Below are 14,082 nucleotides of genomic sequence, written 5' to 3' on the forward strand. Positions count from 1 at the left end.
AAATTTTCATCAAACTCCTCATGTCCTAAGTCTTCATCCTAATCCATCCCTTACTTTTTTACTTTCAAGATGGAACTTTATAACTGGGTACATCATATTGTATAAGGATGCTCGGGTACTTTCTTTTCATCCTGGAATAAAACAGTACAACTGCCTTCTTCACTTCCTTGCAGCCTCATGAAGGGGGTCATTCCTTTTACTTTCTTTTTTTTTTTTTTTTTTGCTTTTAATTATACTTTAAGTTCTAGATACATGTGCAGAACATGCAGGTTTGTTACATAGGTATACATGTGCCACGATGGTTTGCTGCACCCATCAACCCATCATCTACATTATTTCTCCTAATGCTATACATATTTCTCCTAATGCTATCCCTCTCTGAGCCCCCCACCCCACAACAGGCCCCAGTATGTGATGATCCCCTTTCTGTGTCCATGTGTTCTCATTGTTCAGCTCCCACTTATGAGTGAGAACATGCAGTGTTTGGTTTTCTGTTTCTGTGTTAGTTTGCTGAGAATGATGGTTTCTGTCTTCATCCATGTCTCTGCAAAAGTCATGAACTCATTCCTTTTTATGGATGTGTAGTATTCCATGGTATATATGTGCCACATTTTCTTTATCCAGTCTATCATTGATGGGCATTTGGGTTGGTTCTGGGTCTTTGCTATTGTGAATAGTGCTGCAATAAACATATGTGTGCATGTGTCTTTATAGTAGAATGATTTATAATAATTTGGGTGTATACTGAGTAATGAGATTGCTGGATCAAATGGTATTTCTGGTTCTACATTCTTGAGGAATAGACTCACTGTCTTCCACAATGGTTGAACTAATTTACACTCCCACCAACGGTGTAAAAGAGTTCTTCTTTCTCCACATCTTCTCCAGCCTCTGTTGTTTCCTGACTTTTTAATGATCACCATTCTAACTGGCATGAGATGGTATCTTATTGTGGTTTTGATTTGCATTTCTCTTAAGACCAGTGATGATGAACTTTTTTTCATATGTTTGTGGGCTTCATAAATGTCTTCTTTTGAGAAGTGTCTGTTCATATCCTTTGTTCACTTTTTGATGGGGTTGTTTGTTTTTTCTCTTGTAAATTTGCTTAAGTTCTTCGTAGATTCTGGATATCAGCCCTTGACAGAAGGATAGATTGCAAAAATTCTTTTATCCTTGAAAGTGAGATAGCCCAGCACACAAGCAAACGATGCCTCTAGTTCCTTTGTCTGAGTTTATTTCTTGCCCCAACGCTTTTTACATGGTGATATTGGGCAAGTCATTTAACTTCTGAATGCCTCCGTTTACTCGTTTTAAAAATAGGAATAATAATAGTATCTACCTTATTAGAGTATTATGAAAATAAAATTGACAAATATGTGTAAAAGTGTCTGAAGATAATGAAAAACATATAAAAATTAGGTCTTATTATCACTAAGCTTTCAGGGATTGTCATTCTTACTGCTTTCCAAAATCGTCCATTCTTCTCCATTGGATTCCTCCCCTTTGTATCCAGAAGCCTAAAAAACAAAATAAAACAATACAAAAGGAGGACTTCATCCTTTTCCTTGATGATGCTGCAAATCTATCAGTTTCAAAATGTTCTTTCTCTCAAAGTGGTCAATAGCCACTATCTCCATCCCCTTTCTATAAACTCATTCTTTAGCCCATTCTTGAAAGCATTCTGACTTTCACCTCTACCAGTCTACTGAAATTGCTGTCAAGGGTAAACTGGTTGTCAGCAAATTCAGCTGAATTTCCTGACACAGTTGATCATTTCCTCTTGCATTTCTCTCCTCACTCTGCTCTTGGGTTAATACGCACATTCTAACTTTCTGACTGCTCCTTCTTTGATTTCTTTGTGGACACTTCTTGCTCCTCTACCTCTTCTTTCTAATTGCCTCACTTCAGCTATTTACCCATTCGCAGGTCTTAGTGATTATCTTAGTACTGATAAGTCTTAAATCCACACTTCCTGTTCTGCTTCTCCACTGAGATTCAGTTTCATATCTTTAGCTGCTTGCTTATCATTTCCCCTAGGATGTCATGTTGTCACCTCAAACTCATCATTCATTTTGTCTCAAACTAGTTTTGCACTGGCTCTTCTACTTCTGTTATTAAAACCACAATTCTCAGTCCCCAAACTCAAAACTTGATTCATCTGTTATGCTTTTTGCTTTTTCTGTTTTGTCCTAATATTGAGTCATTCACCAGGTTGAATGCATTCTTATTTTTTTTCACACTAGTCTTTATTATTATTATTTTACTTTACTTAACCGATAATCTTATTTTCCTCTAGGCATGCCTTGGAAATTCCTTACTGTTCTACTTGTTCATGCATTTTCCCATATAAAATACTCTTCTACGTTCTCCTTTTTTATACAAACCATTCTTGTACTTTAAGTCCGCATTAAATTATCCCTCCTCTTCTGTGACATTTCTCCGTGCATCAGTACTCAAAGTGATTTGTTTTCTCCCTTCAATTTCTATACTCTTTTCCTGTGCCAAGGCATCTCCTGCATGTTATAGGTCATCTTGTATTTATTTGTTGTGCTTGTTTTTATGTCTATCTAGAGTGTGACATAATATGCTATTTCCCACCTTATAGGCAAGGTATTCAATATCTATTAATGATGAACAATTTGTACAATTACCTAACTTTTTCACCAGGAGCCCCAGATGCTTGAATTATTATGATTATTTCTATGTCAAGTAAAGACTAAATCTGAATCAACTTATGGATTTACTAGTTCATTTAGAATAACGTCACTCAGTTGAGGATATTTCTTTTATTGAAGGCTATATCCGGTTTCCACAGATCTGATGGAGTGCGTTGGGAGCATAGGTAGGGTGGGGTTGTGGAGGCAGGGGGCATCCGACCTTCTGAGGTGTTCTCATTCCTTTCTGTTATACAACCGCGAGTCATATAATACATGGTTACATCCTTTTTACTTCACTAGCAAGGTATGTCCTTAACAACTGTAGGTCAGCTACTTCTCTGCCCCTACAGCTGACATGGGAGAACATTATTACCTGCTTGCTGGGAGCAGGGTGAACTTTGTGAAGCTATCTCAGAACCATTCTCTTGGATGCCCTACATATCTTTCTCTGTTCTCCTGTTCATGTCCTCTTTGCCATAGGGAACTCCAAAACAGTCCACATTTGGGAGTTCATCTACTCACTAAAATTTATTTGTAACCCCAAATCAGCACTCATTGTGTTTGCTCTTCTAGTCATTTGTGGAAATTCACAGAACAGGGAGAAATTAGAATCTTCTATGCTCCCAACTCAGGTTGAACAAGGCAATGCTCTGCTTTTTTGTTGTCATGCCGTAAACTTTAATCGTCCTTTTTAAAAGCCGGTGCAGTGTCTCACGCCTGTAATCCCAGCACTTTGGGAGGCCAAGGCGGATGGATCACCTGAAGTCAGGAGTTGGAGACCAGCCTGACCAACATGGTGAGAACACGTCTCTACTAAAAATGCAAAAAATTAGCCGGGTGTGGTGGCGCACACCTGTAATCCCAGCTACTCAGGAGGCTGAGGCAGGAGAATTGCTTGAACCCGGGAGGTGGAGGTTGCAGTGAGCCGAGATCACGCCATTACACTCCAGCCTGGGCAATATGAGTGAAACTCCGTCTCAAAAAAAAAAAAAAAAAAAAAAAAAAAATTGTCCTTTTTGCGTTCTCTCTGGTATCATGTTTTTGTTTGCATCTCTGTATGTTTGGTTGGTAATTTTTCTGTTTAAAATGGCCCCTAAGCACAGTGTTGAAGGGCTTTCTAATGTTCCTACACTCAAGAAGGTTGTGATGTGTCTTAAAGAGAAAATAAGTATGTTAGGTAAGCTACTCCTAGGCTTGAGTTATAGTGCTGTTGGCCATGAGTTTGGTGTTAATGAATTAATAATATATTAAATATGTGTCTTTAAACAGCAACACCCATAAAACAGGTTATTTATTGATTGGTTGATGAAAATGTAACTAGAGACTTGCAATAACCTAATCCAGGTTTTCCCCAGGAGAAATGGTTTAGTATTCACAAATTCCATGCTCATGGAGGCTTTAAGGACATAACTACTGTGAATAATCAATAATGAGGGTGATTGCACCTTTGTTTGGTTTTCTCTGAGAAGACTGTCACTTACGAGTAGTTATTTTGGGAGGGGGTTCCAGGAAATACCTGTTAGGGGAGTGGGGACTGAGACAAGGAGGAGAGGCATCTAATAGAGGTGGTGTGAGCAAGCAGGTGACCACTGTGGGGAACTGGAGCTTTACATCACTGGGGAACTCTGGGAGCTGCTGTAGGGACACACAGCTCAGAGCCCTGCTCTCTGAGGAGGGGAGGAGGGAAATTCTGGCAGTCATTAGTTGAGGAGAGGGGTTGGGGCAGCATCAATCCCAGAAAGAGCCCTGAGGCAAAGAAAAGTAGAAGCAGGTAGTTTGAAGTTCAGAGGATGGTTGCTGCTTAAATGTTAAGGACTGAGAGGATATATGTGGCTCAATGACTTATGTTATATGTATGTGTATAAACATGTATATATATATATATATTCACGAAATTTTATGTTTATGGTCTAATTTTGAAGTCCAGTCTCCTGCAGATCAAAACTTTGGCTGTTAAAGCTTAAGGGGCTGGGAGTGGTGACTCATGCCTGTAATAACAACACTGAGAAGCCAAGGTGGGAGGATTGCTTGAGCCCAGGAGCCAGAGACCAGCCTGGACAACATAGGGAGACTCTGTCTCTACAAAAAAAAAAAAAAAAAAAAAAAAAAAAAAAAAAAATAGCTGGGCATGGTTTCATGCCCCTGTGGTCCCAGCTACTCAGGAGGCTGAGGTGGGAGGATTGTTTGAGCCCAGGAAGTCGAAGCTGCACTGAGCCATGATTGTGCTGCCACATTCTGGACTGTGCAACAAAGTGAGACCCTGTCACAAAAAACAAACAAAAACAAAATAAAAGTCTTCAGGATATTTTCTTTATTTTTGATATATTATGCTTTGGACTATGTATATTGCTGAAACAAGAAAGGATACAGAGGAAAGATGTATCTGTGTGTGGGGGTTACTATTTTAAAATTGTATCTAATCTACTATAGTCATTTTCTCCATTTTTCCCCCATTTTACAATGCATTTAAATTATTTTTTATCTTTGGAGGTAGCAAAGTACCATGTACAACACACCTGTTTATGTCTAGATTAAGGCCTACTGGAGTCTATTTTCTATTTTTAAAAATTCAACTCATTTAGAAAAATAATATTCTTCCTATGCACCATAAATACGTGGCCACATGTGTCTCAGCTTACTTACCTGGCCCTGAGGTGAGAAAACTAACACACACATAAAGTATCTAAGTAGAAAGCTTATCACTGTCCATGACTTTTCTTCTTTCCTCCATTCACCCCTTCTCATTTCTTCTATCTTCTACTCTCATGATGTCAAAGGTATACCTCTCTTTATAAGTCACCCTAAAATTCCAATTTTTCTGGCCTACTTTCAATATTCCCACTTAATTACTCAGTTTTATGCACTTTGTTCTCTTTTCTTATTCCAACTACATTTTCTCCCTTTTATTTAGCATAGCTACAAGCCATGTAGATAGGAAGTTATCACTTATTGCTTTCTCCCTTGAGTCTCTACCCTGCCAGTTTGCACCCGCAAACAAACGAGAAACACATAGCCAGTCTATGAATAGAAACTAGAGGAGTGAGGACTAAGCCTTCACAATCAGGATGACTTTTCTGATCTGTTGGCAGAAGCAAGGTTGAGATTTCCTAAGCAAGAAGGCTGTATTTACAGTGAGAGCTTGAGAGGTTTTACAAGCAAAAATAGGATCTTTATAGACAGAGAGACAGCTTTAAAGCCCCAGGAGAAAATTCACAGCCATCCTTGAGGATATTTTTTCTTTCGTTTAAAAAATATTGTTTTGGTGCCAAGTTTGTGACAGTGGAGCCATTTTATTTCACTTTTAGTTTTCTAAAAATGTGTGATCTTTGTGTGTTGTTTGTAACCATACACTATTTTATTTCAAGTCTGCTCTGTCTCATGAAAGAGATAAATAAGTATGACAGATTTCTTCACATGTACTGTAGATTCTCCCCTTTCTTCCACTGCTATTAAATCCTATTGTATGTTTTTATGCAAGGGCTAGCTCTAGATTTCTCTAGCCTTTCCATTTGCATATTTCAGTATTTATATCTGGAGTAGTCTCTCAAAAAATCTCTACCACCATAGCTTTCACTTCATAGCTAGAGCAGGCTGTTCATCTCCTACCTCTCCATTCTCCTGGCCGAGAACCCCTCATAGCCTGAGCACTCTCACTTGTAGACCCCAGGCTGTTGTCACTGCTGGAGGTCAAGGCACAACCTTTAAGATCTCTCATATAGACAGGAAAATGTATACTTTTATGTAGATGATCATGTGTTCTGATGAGTCTGGGTCATTTAAACATACACACACACACACACACACACACAAATAAAAACATTATATATGTATGTAATGTTTTGTTCTATTTTTTGAAGAATTTTATTTTTTAAATAGAGTTTTGAGGCTGAGTGTGGTGGCTCATACCTGTAATCCCAGCACTTTGGGAGGCCAAGGCCCAATTGTTTGAGGTCAGGAGTTCAAGACCAGCCTGACCAACATCCAACATGGTGAAACTCCGTCTCTACTAAAAATACAAAAATTAAATTAAAATATATGTTTATTTTTTATATAATAAATACTGGGCGTGGCGGTGCATGCCTGTAGTCACAGCTACAAGGGAGGCTGAGGCAGGAGAATCACTTGAACCCAGGAGGCAGAGGTTGCAGTGAGGTGGGATTGCAATATTGCACTCCAGTCTGGGTGACAGAGCAAGATTCTGTCTAAAAGAATAAAAACAAAATTAAAAAAAAGTGTTTGAAAAGAAATACTTATGTCTACCACTATAATAAACCCTTCCAGTCAATAAATATTTTTAAAGTTTATGATTTCAGTATTTTTAGTACCCCCTCTTTTTATCAGAAGTGTCCTGTTTGATCAGTAAGCATAAAGTCACTCTACTTATAGTGAAATGCAAGTTAAAATTCATCTGCAGAGTCTATTTGTAATGAGGCATCAATTCCTGAATTTATTTTGTAGAATCAATGACTTGCGTGCTTATACTTGAAAAAGTAATTCAAACTCTTGCTATAGCTTTCTGAACTGTGAAATGACAAACAACAACAACAGCAACAAAATAGAATCTCTGTCATAGAATTGTTACCGGGATCAAGTGATATATGAAAGTAAAACTGTCACATTCCATCTTAAGTATTCAGCTTTATACATTTTTTAGCATCTAGTTATTATAGTAGAACTTTGGTGCTGAAGTGAAGAAACAATCCATCAATATAACTCATAGGCCATTACTCTCATCTTAAATAGCTTTTTCCTTTTATTACGGCTTTTTGTTTTTATTGCTTTCTGATTTATTCACATATGTATTTCCTTTAATTCTCATTTCTCACTCTTCTTTCCTTTCTGCCGCCAGAGAAAAATTCTGAACTATGTCATGTGTATCCATCTGTTTGTGTATTTTCTTTCAAAAGTTGCATTGTTATTTTGTGTGCATATAACATCATTTACGTAAATGTTACTGTGCCACACATTTCACTCTCTTCCTACTGGTTTCTGTCTCTTCAGCTGTAATAGTAGGACATTTAGTTCGGTTTCAAAACCCTAACTTTAGGACTCAGATTGGGCTGTTTGCTTCAGAATTATCTGGAGAGCTTTAGAAAAATGCAGATTCCTGGCCAGGCATGGTGGTTCATGCCTATAATCCCAGCACTTTGGGAGGCCGAGGCAGGCGGATCATGAGGTCTGGAGTTTGAGACCATCCTGGCCAACATGGTGAAACCCCATCTCTACCAAAAACACACAAAAAATGAGCCAGGCGTGGTGGCACGCACCTGTAGTCTCAGCTACTCAGAAGGCTGAGGCAGGAGAATCACTTGAACCCAGGAGGTGGAGGTTGCACTGAGCCCAGATCGCGCCACTGCACTCCAGCCTGGCAACAGAGTGAGACTCTGTCTCAAAAAATAAGAAAATAAAATAAAAAGAAAAATGCAGATTCCTAAGCCTGCTTACAACTTAAAAAATTTAGAAATCTCAGGAACTGGGTGATCTCAAAGTTTTTACCTCATAGAAAACGCTATGCTTTCACTATAATAATGGACGTTTGTTTTTTTGCCTTTTTATTTTTATTTATTTTTTTGTATTTTTTGTATTTTTTTGTTTTTTTTAAATTATACTTTAAGTTCTAGGGTACATGTGCACAAAGTGCAGGTTTGTTACATATGTATACATGTGCCATGTTGGTGTGCTTCACCCATTAACTCATCATTTATATTAGGTATATCTCCTAATGCTATCCCTCCCTCCTCGCCACTCCCCACAATAGGCCCTGGTATGTGATGTTCCCCTTCCTGTGTCCAAGTGATCTTTTTTTGCCTTTTAAATTGTCTAAAATTGTCTAATAATGTCATTTTCAGCAAGAAAATGAACTTTCCTATAAAAAATCTTTAAAAGAAAAACTATATCGGCATGTTTATAAGTACTAGATTATAATTATTTTTTTCCTCATATAACTCCTAGTAAGTAAAACGAAACACAACTGTTAAATTAAATATGTATAGAGTATATGTATATATATTATAATATATACATAGTATATACTGTAATGTATCTAGTATATTAGCTTAGGAATTTTTTATTAGAATAAGTTATGAAATACTGGGTTTAGCTGTTAATCAAAATTGTCCCCACGTGCTTGTAATGTTTACAGTTGGGCCTGAGTGTTTACACATTCGGTATTCATAGACTTACTGAATCAGAAGGTGTATAACATTTTCTGGTATACTACTTCAATTATTAAAAGTCCTTTCTCTTTGAAAAAAATACCATAGCTGCCAACATATACTTTCTTGTGATTTCCTTTTTTAAAAAATTAAAGTGCCCTTTTCATAAAGAGATTTTAAATTATAGCAATTATTTATATTAGAATTATGTTTTTGCTAAAAAAGATGAAGTATTTGCTTATAACACATTTTACCTTTATGATATGTCAACAGAATATTTACTGATCATTTTTTCTTAGCCTTTTTTCTAAGCAACTGCTCTTGAGATTGTAGATTAAGAATAAAGAAGGAATATAACTTGTCTGAAATGAAAAAAAGGGAGGAGAGTGAGCAAATGGATGTCTTTTCAGTTCAATTATACGCATTATTTCTGTCTTCTATGACAGAATCACTATGTAAAGAATGTAAAGAATCTATGTAAGATTCTATGTAAAGAATCACTCCACTTATAATAAGGCAAGGGTGAATCATCTATTAGAATAATGGGGGAACCTACCTAGCAAAATGTATTCTGAATGAGAAATACACATGTAGGAAATAGGAAAATGAAAAACAATAGCAATAGACAGCTAACTCATTTTGTTTTCCCATCATAGAGGATTAGGGGTTGGCATGCCTACTCTGGAACCTCTGGTGAGTTTTCATGGTGGTCTGATGTTGTGTGAATGAGGTAGGAGGACAGAGAAAGGAAAGAAACTTTCATGTCCAGAGTGGGTAGGTGGGAGAGGCCCCTTCACAAGCTGAATTTAGCCTGCTTCCTAGGCCACGAGCATTCTTTCCTTAAACTCCTTGGATATTTCACCCTGTAAACATTGAAGGTTGACTTTCCTTGTACATTTTTTCTTCTACTTTTTTATTTTCAAATTTAGTGCATGTGTAAAGTTTATATTGTTAACATTTTTGAAAGCCTGTAAATTGGTATTATCATTGCATTGCTACTCAGAGAATTGACCTAGTAAATCTGCAGAAATCCAATAAAAACCAAAATATTAATATCATAGGCATATTTTCAAGCATGGGTTGATGTTTTTCAGTAGCTCCTCTGACATATTTTTTTGCCAGAGGTTTCTTCTGATGTTTTAAACAAAGATCAATCACCAAGAGTTAATAGAGATTATAACTTATCTGGAGAAAGGAAAATCTAAAGTAAGTCTAACCTTCCCCTGCTGCTTCAAAGGCTGAGAGGGTTTTGAAATAACAATTTATTTTTCTAATATATGCTGTAAATATTTAAATCTAAAGATGTGAAAAATCTTTTATGAGTATGCGTTAAGACTAAAGAAACAGCTCTTTGAGATAAGCAGTCTAAAATTGTACATAGCTTCAAAATTAGAAAAATGAACATTAAGTGATTTGGTTCAAGGTTACCAAAACCTTGACTAACTAATAGCCTAATTTCTCACTAAAAACAAAAAGCATAGACTTTGCAACCTTTTTGTTCCAACATAAAGTCTAGGAACTCAGGAGTCTGGAAGTTGACGAAACACATTTATTCATTTCATAAAGATGTATTGAATATCTGTTAGGTGCAAAGCGCTGTGTTTGTGCTGGCCATGCACCGGAAAGCCAGCAGACAGGGACATGGGGGCCTTTTCTAGGTCCTTATTTTCTACATAGGGAAAACAGAAATTAAAGAAGAAAAAAATTCAATACTTAGTGATAACTGTTACAACTGCCATGCAAAAGACATTTGGGCAGGTATGAGTATGTATATCAGAGGTCCTGATCCAGTCTGATGAATCAGGAAAGACTTAATGAGAAAATGGTGTTGAATCTGAGGCCTGAAAAGAAGTGAAGGTTGGGGATGGGCTGGGCATTCCAGCTAGAGGGGGGCAACAAGCATAGACAGAAAGAAAATGAGCAGGGCAAATTTGAGGAAATGAAAGCAGGCCAGAGCATTGAAGAAGCAACTGGAATCAGAAACTATAATGTGAAGTTAGCGATAATTAAGATTACTAGATAGCTTCCACATTCCCAAGCATAATGAGTTATCTGAACTGGGGGAAAAAAAGCAGTGAGTGAGTTGAGGAGTCACTGAAATTTTATAAGGGACATATTTAGAAAAAGTAGACAACATGCCGCTTTCTTCACATGCAGCATTTTGTTTAGATTCAAAAACAATCATAAAGTAGGGTTTACTGTTTCTTTTACATATGAAGAAACTGAGGTTCAGAAAATATATATAATTTGTACAAAATGTTGCAGAATAGCTTAAAAGCTGATGCTTGATTAATTTTCTCTGAGACACCCCCCTAACATCTATCAATAAAGCAGCATTACCACCTTCACCATCACCACCACCCTGGAATCACGCACAGGCTTCCATTTGGTCAAACGCAGCACTACATATGTAAATCAGGTCTAGAACTGACTGTTGAGGCCATCTGACTTCCTTCAGTCTACGGATAAGAAAACTGAAGCCCAAAGATGCAAAGTGACATGCCCAAGGCCTTGGCATGAGTTACTGGCAGAGCCTGGGTTGATGAATTCCATAATGCTTTTCACATTTCATCTCCAGGCTCCACCATTCTTTTGGTAGAACTGTCCACTTTGCAAAGGTTAGTGGCTAAGAGAACCACTAAACATTGAATACTCTGACAAAATTGTACTGAGGCAGCCACATTTATTGAAAAAAGTAATCTAGTATTTTGGAGGCAAAAACATCCCTCAAACCTCCTGATTAATAATGTTTGTTTATGTTCTACCTGTATGTATGATTAGAAGTCTGTGTGAATAAACCAAGGTAATTTATTTTCAATCATCATAGAAATAAAAAGCTTTGCTCTCAATTCTAAAACTTTTCTGACAAGTTTTAAAGATAATGGAGATTAGATAGCTATTAAGAATGATTTCAAATATAAAATATTTGAGATTGTTGGAATTGGAAAAAAGACTTTATCAAACTTAGAATGGGTTTTTAAAAATGTTTTAAAATTTTTCAGGAAACCGAAACATGTACACTATTTGATGATGCTAAATTGTTTTCAAAATGAATGAATGTGTTTAATACATTCACAAAGAACGTTCTGTTCAAAATGACTAAATGCAAATTAATTGGACTTTTAACATTAGAAAATGAATGTCAATGAGCAGATATTTTAAGAGAAGTGGTTTTGCAAAATAAAGTATCAATCATTTTTAGCTAAGTTCTCCACTAGAGGGCAAAAAGAGCATTTCAACCGAATACATGCCTTAATGACAGGCTGGAATTTGAAACTGGGCATGTTTCTGGTTATCTAATTGCCAGTCTTAAAGTATACTTAATTTAATCATAAAATAGTTGACTTTTAATTTTTTTTTCCAGGAAACTGAGAGCAATGAATCTCTTATTCATATTTCTCTTTTTGGCTTAATCTTAGTAGCAAGAACACCTGCCCTGAGCTCATGTGTTGTCTGGCATTGGACATGTAGTATCCAGTTGAAATTTTTCATTGTAACATTTTTAAATAAAATCATTTAAGAAATTAGGAATTTGATAATTAGAAAGAGATGTATTGTTGCACGTAGGCAGGATAACATTTTTAGTGAAGAAAAGTATACTTTGAGAAACATGATTTTTAAAGCTCTTGTAAAATAACATGCTGGCCTTTGGAATGTACTGACTATGCTTGTATTTTATGGACACAGAGAAAATAAACTGCCATCCATTTGCACCTTGTTACGATGGAGGCACTAAGGGATAATGAGCTCTCTGTATTTCACCACACACATCTGCCACCTGTCCCTTTTCCTTCGTGTGATATTTTAAATCAGGTTCCTTAAAAGCAGAGCCTGAGACAGGGGTTCAGATATTGGTGATTTGTTGAGGGAAAGTTCTTCAGAAAAGCTTCCTGTAAAGAAAGGAGTGGATTCAAATTGAGAGGGGCAAAGAGCTGAGCAAATGTGGCTTCAGTTCAAGGCCAGTCTTGGCTTAATTCATAGGGAGAAGGTTCTAGAGAATAAGTTGCAAAGTTATCCACAATTTATGCAAATGAGCTACCCTTTTATGCCCTTTACCAGTCAGACATTGACTGTTGGCGGTAGGATGGGAGAGAGTCAAGTAACTCAGGGTTAGGACAATAGTCTCAGCTGAGCAAATGCGCAGTAGGAGAAGGCAGCTGTGACTCATGCATTATTAACCCTGAAATAGAATGAAAACCTGGATAGAAGCATTTTATCTTTGCAAATTGAGTTTTAAAAATATATATTTTGTCTACCTTTGAACAAAATTGCTTGTCTAACCTTCTTGAAAAGCTATTTTTTTTAAAAAAAAAAAGTTTCTTTAGGTTGCATCACATGAAATTGCCATTATTCAATCATTTTTTACCTACACAAATATCAATTTTATCAGTTTCATATAGTTCAACCTAATTGTCTCATTGCCTTAATGTGTTTTATGATCCTTTTACGTATCCCATGCAACAAAATATATTTTCACCATGTAATATTTGCATAGCCAAGGAGTCTCTTATTTTGAAACTTCAGGGCAAAATTTTTCTGTATTGCTTTATCTTGCCTAATGTGACCACTGTTTTATTCCTTTCACCAGAATATGAGCATAAAATTCTTTCAGATTACTAAATTTGTTGAAGTTTGTCGATGTGTGACTAATGAAAGCACAACTCAGACATTTAACTTACAGCCATCAAGTAATGATACCCATTCGCCTTCATATAAGCCATATGTTCCATAAGTTCTGTGAATCAAATGGAAATCTCTTTTGGGGAACAAGGATATGACTGAGAGGTTGAGCCCTTCTTCAGGTTTTATAAAAATATTTATCTAGCCACCATTAGACATCAAACACTTTCTTAGCTTTATTAAGGCATTCAAATGAAGTGTAAGACCACAACTTGCTTTCAAAGCATTAGAAGTCCAACACTGGAAAATCTTAATACTTTGAGGCTCTATTTTTAGGAATATATGTTTATGATAGTCATATTTTCTGGTTCATTGATTTTATTATCAGTATATAATATCTTTTTTCTGTCCCTTATAGCATTTCTTCTTGAATTCCACTTTTAAGATAATAAAATAACTATTCAAGTTGTAGTTTGGTTCATATTGGAGAGACAAATCTTTTTCCTGCTTTGATTTTCAAATTTGTATAACTTTTATTTGTGTGTATGTCTCTTGTCCAGATATTTTCTGATCTTGATTTTTTTATCTTGAGAGATTTCTCTTCATACCTGAAATTATCTCATTACATAACCTTAATTCTGCCATATTTT

General features: G+C 36.4%; 1 protein-coding gene across 1 annotated transcript in view; it reads left to right on the plus strand.

The window, feature by feature from the left end:
* The window catches only part of MLIP (muscular LMNA interacting protein), a 137,033-nt gene extending 123,489 nt beyond the window's left edge, over positions 1-13,544 (plus strand). Inside the window, exon 13 of the mRNA XM_073006184.1 lies at positions 13,401-13,544. Within this exon, the coding sequence (XP_072862285.1) occupies positions 13,401-13,544 (144 nt within the window). The remainder of the gene's footprint in view (positions 1-13,400) is intronic.
* Positions 13,545-14,082: the final 538 nt, after the last annotated feature.

The sequence above is a fragment of the Chlorocebus sabaeus genome, chromosome 17 (genome assembly GCF_047675955.1).
Source record: "Chlorocebus sabaeus isolate Y175 chromosome 17, mChlSab1.0.hap1, whole genome shotgun sequence".
NCBI classification, from domain to species: domain Eukaryota; kingdom Metazoa; phylum Chordata; class Mammalia; order Primates; family Cercopithecidae; genus Chlorocebus; species Chlorocebus sabaeus.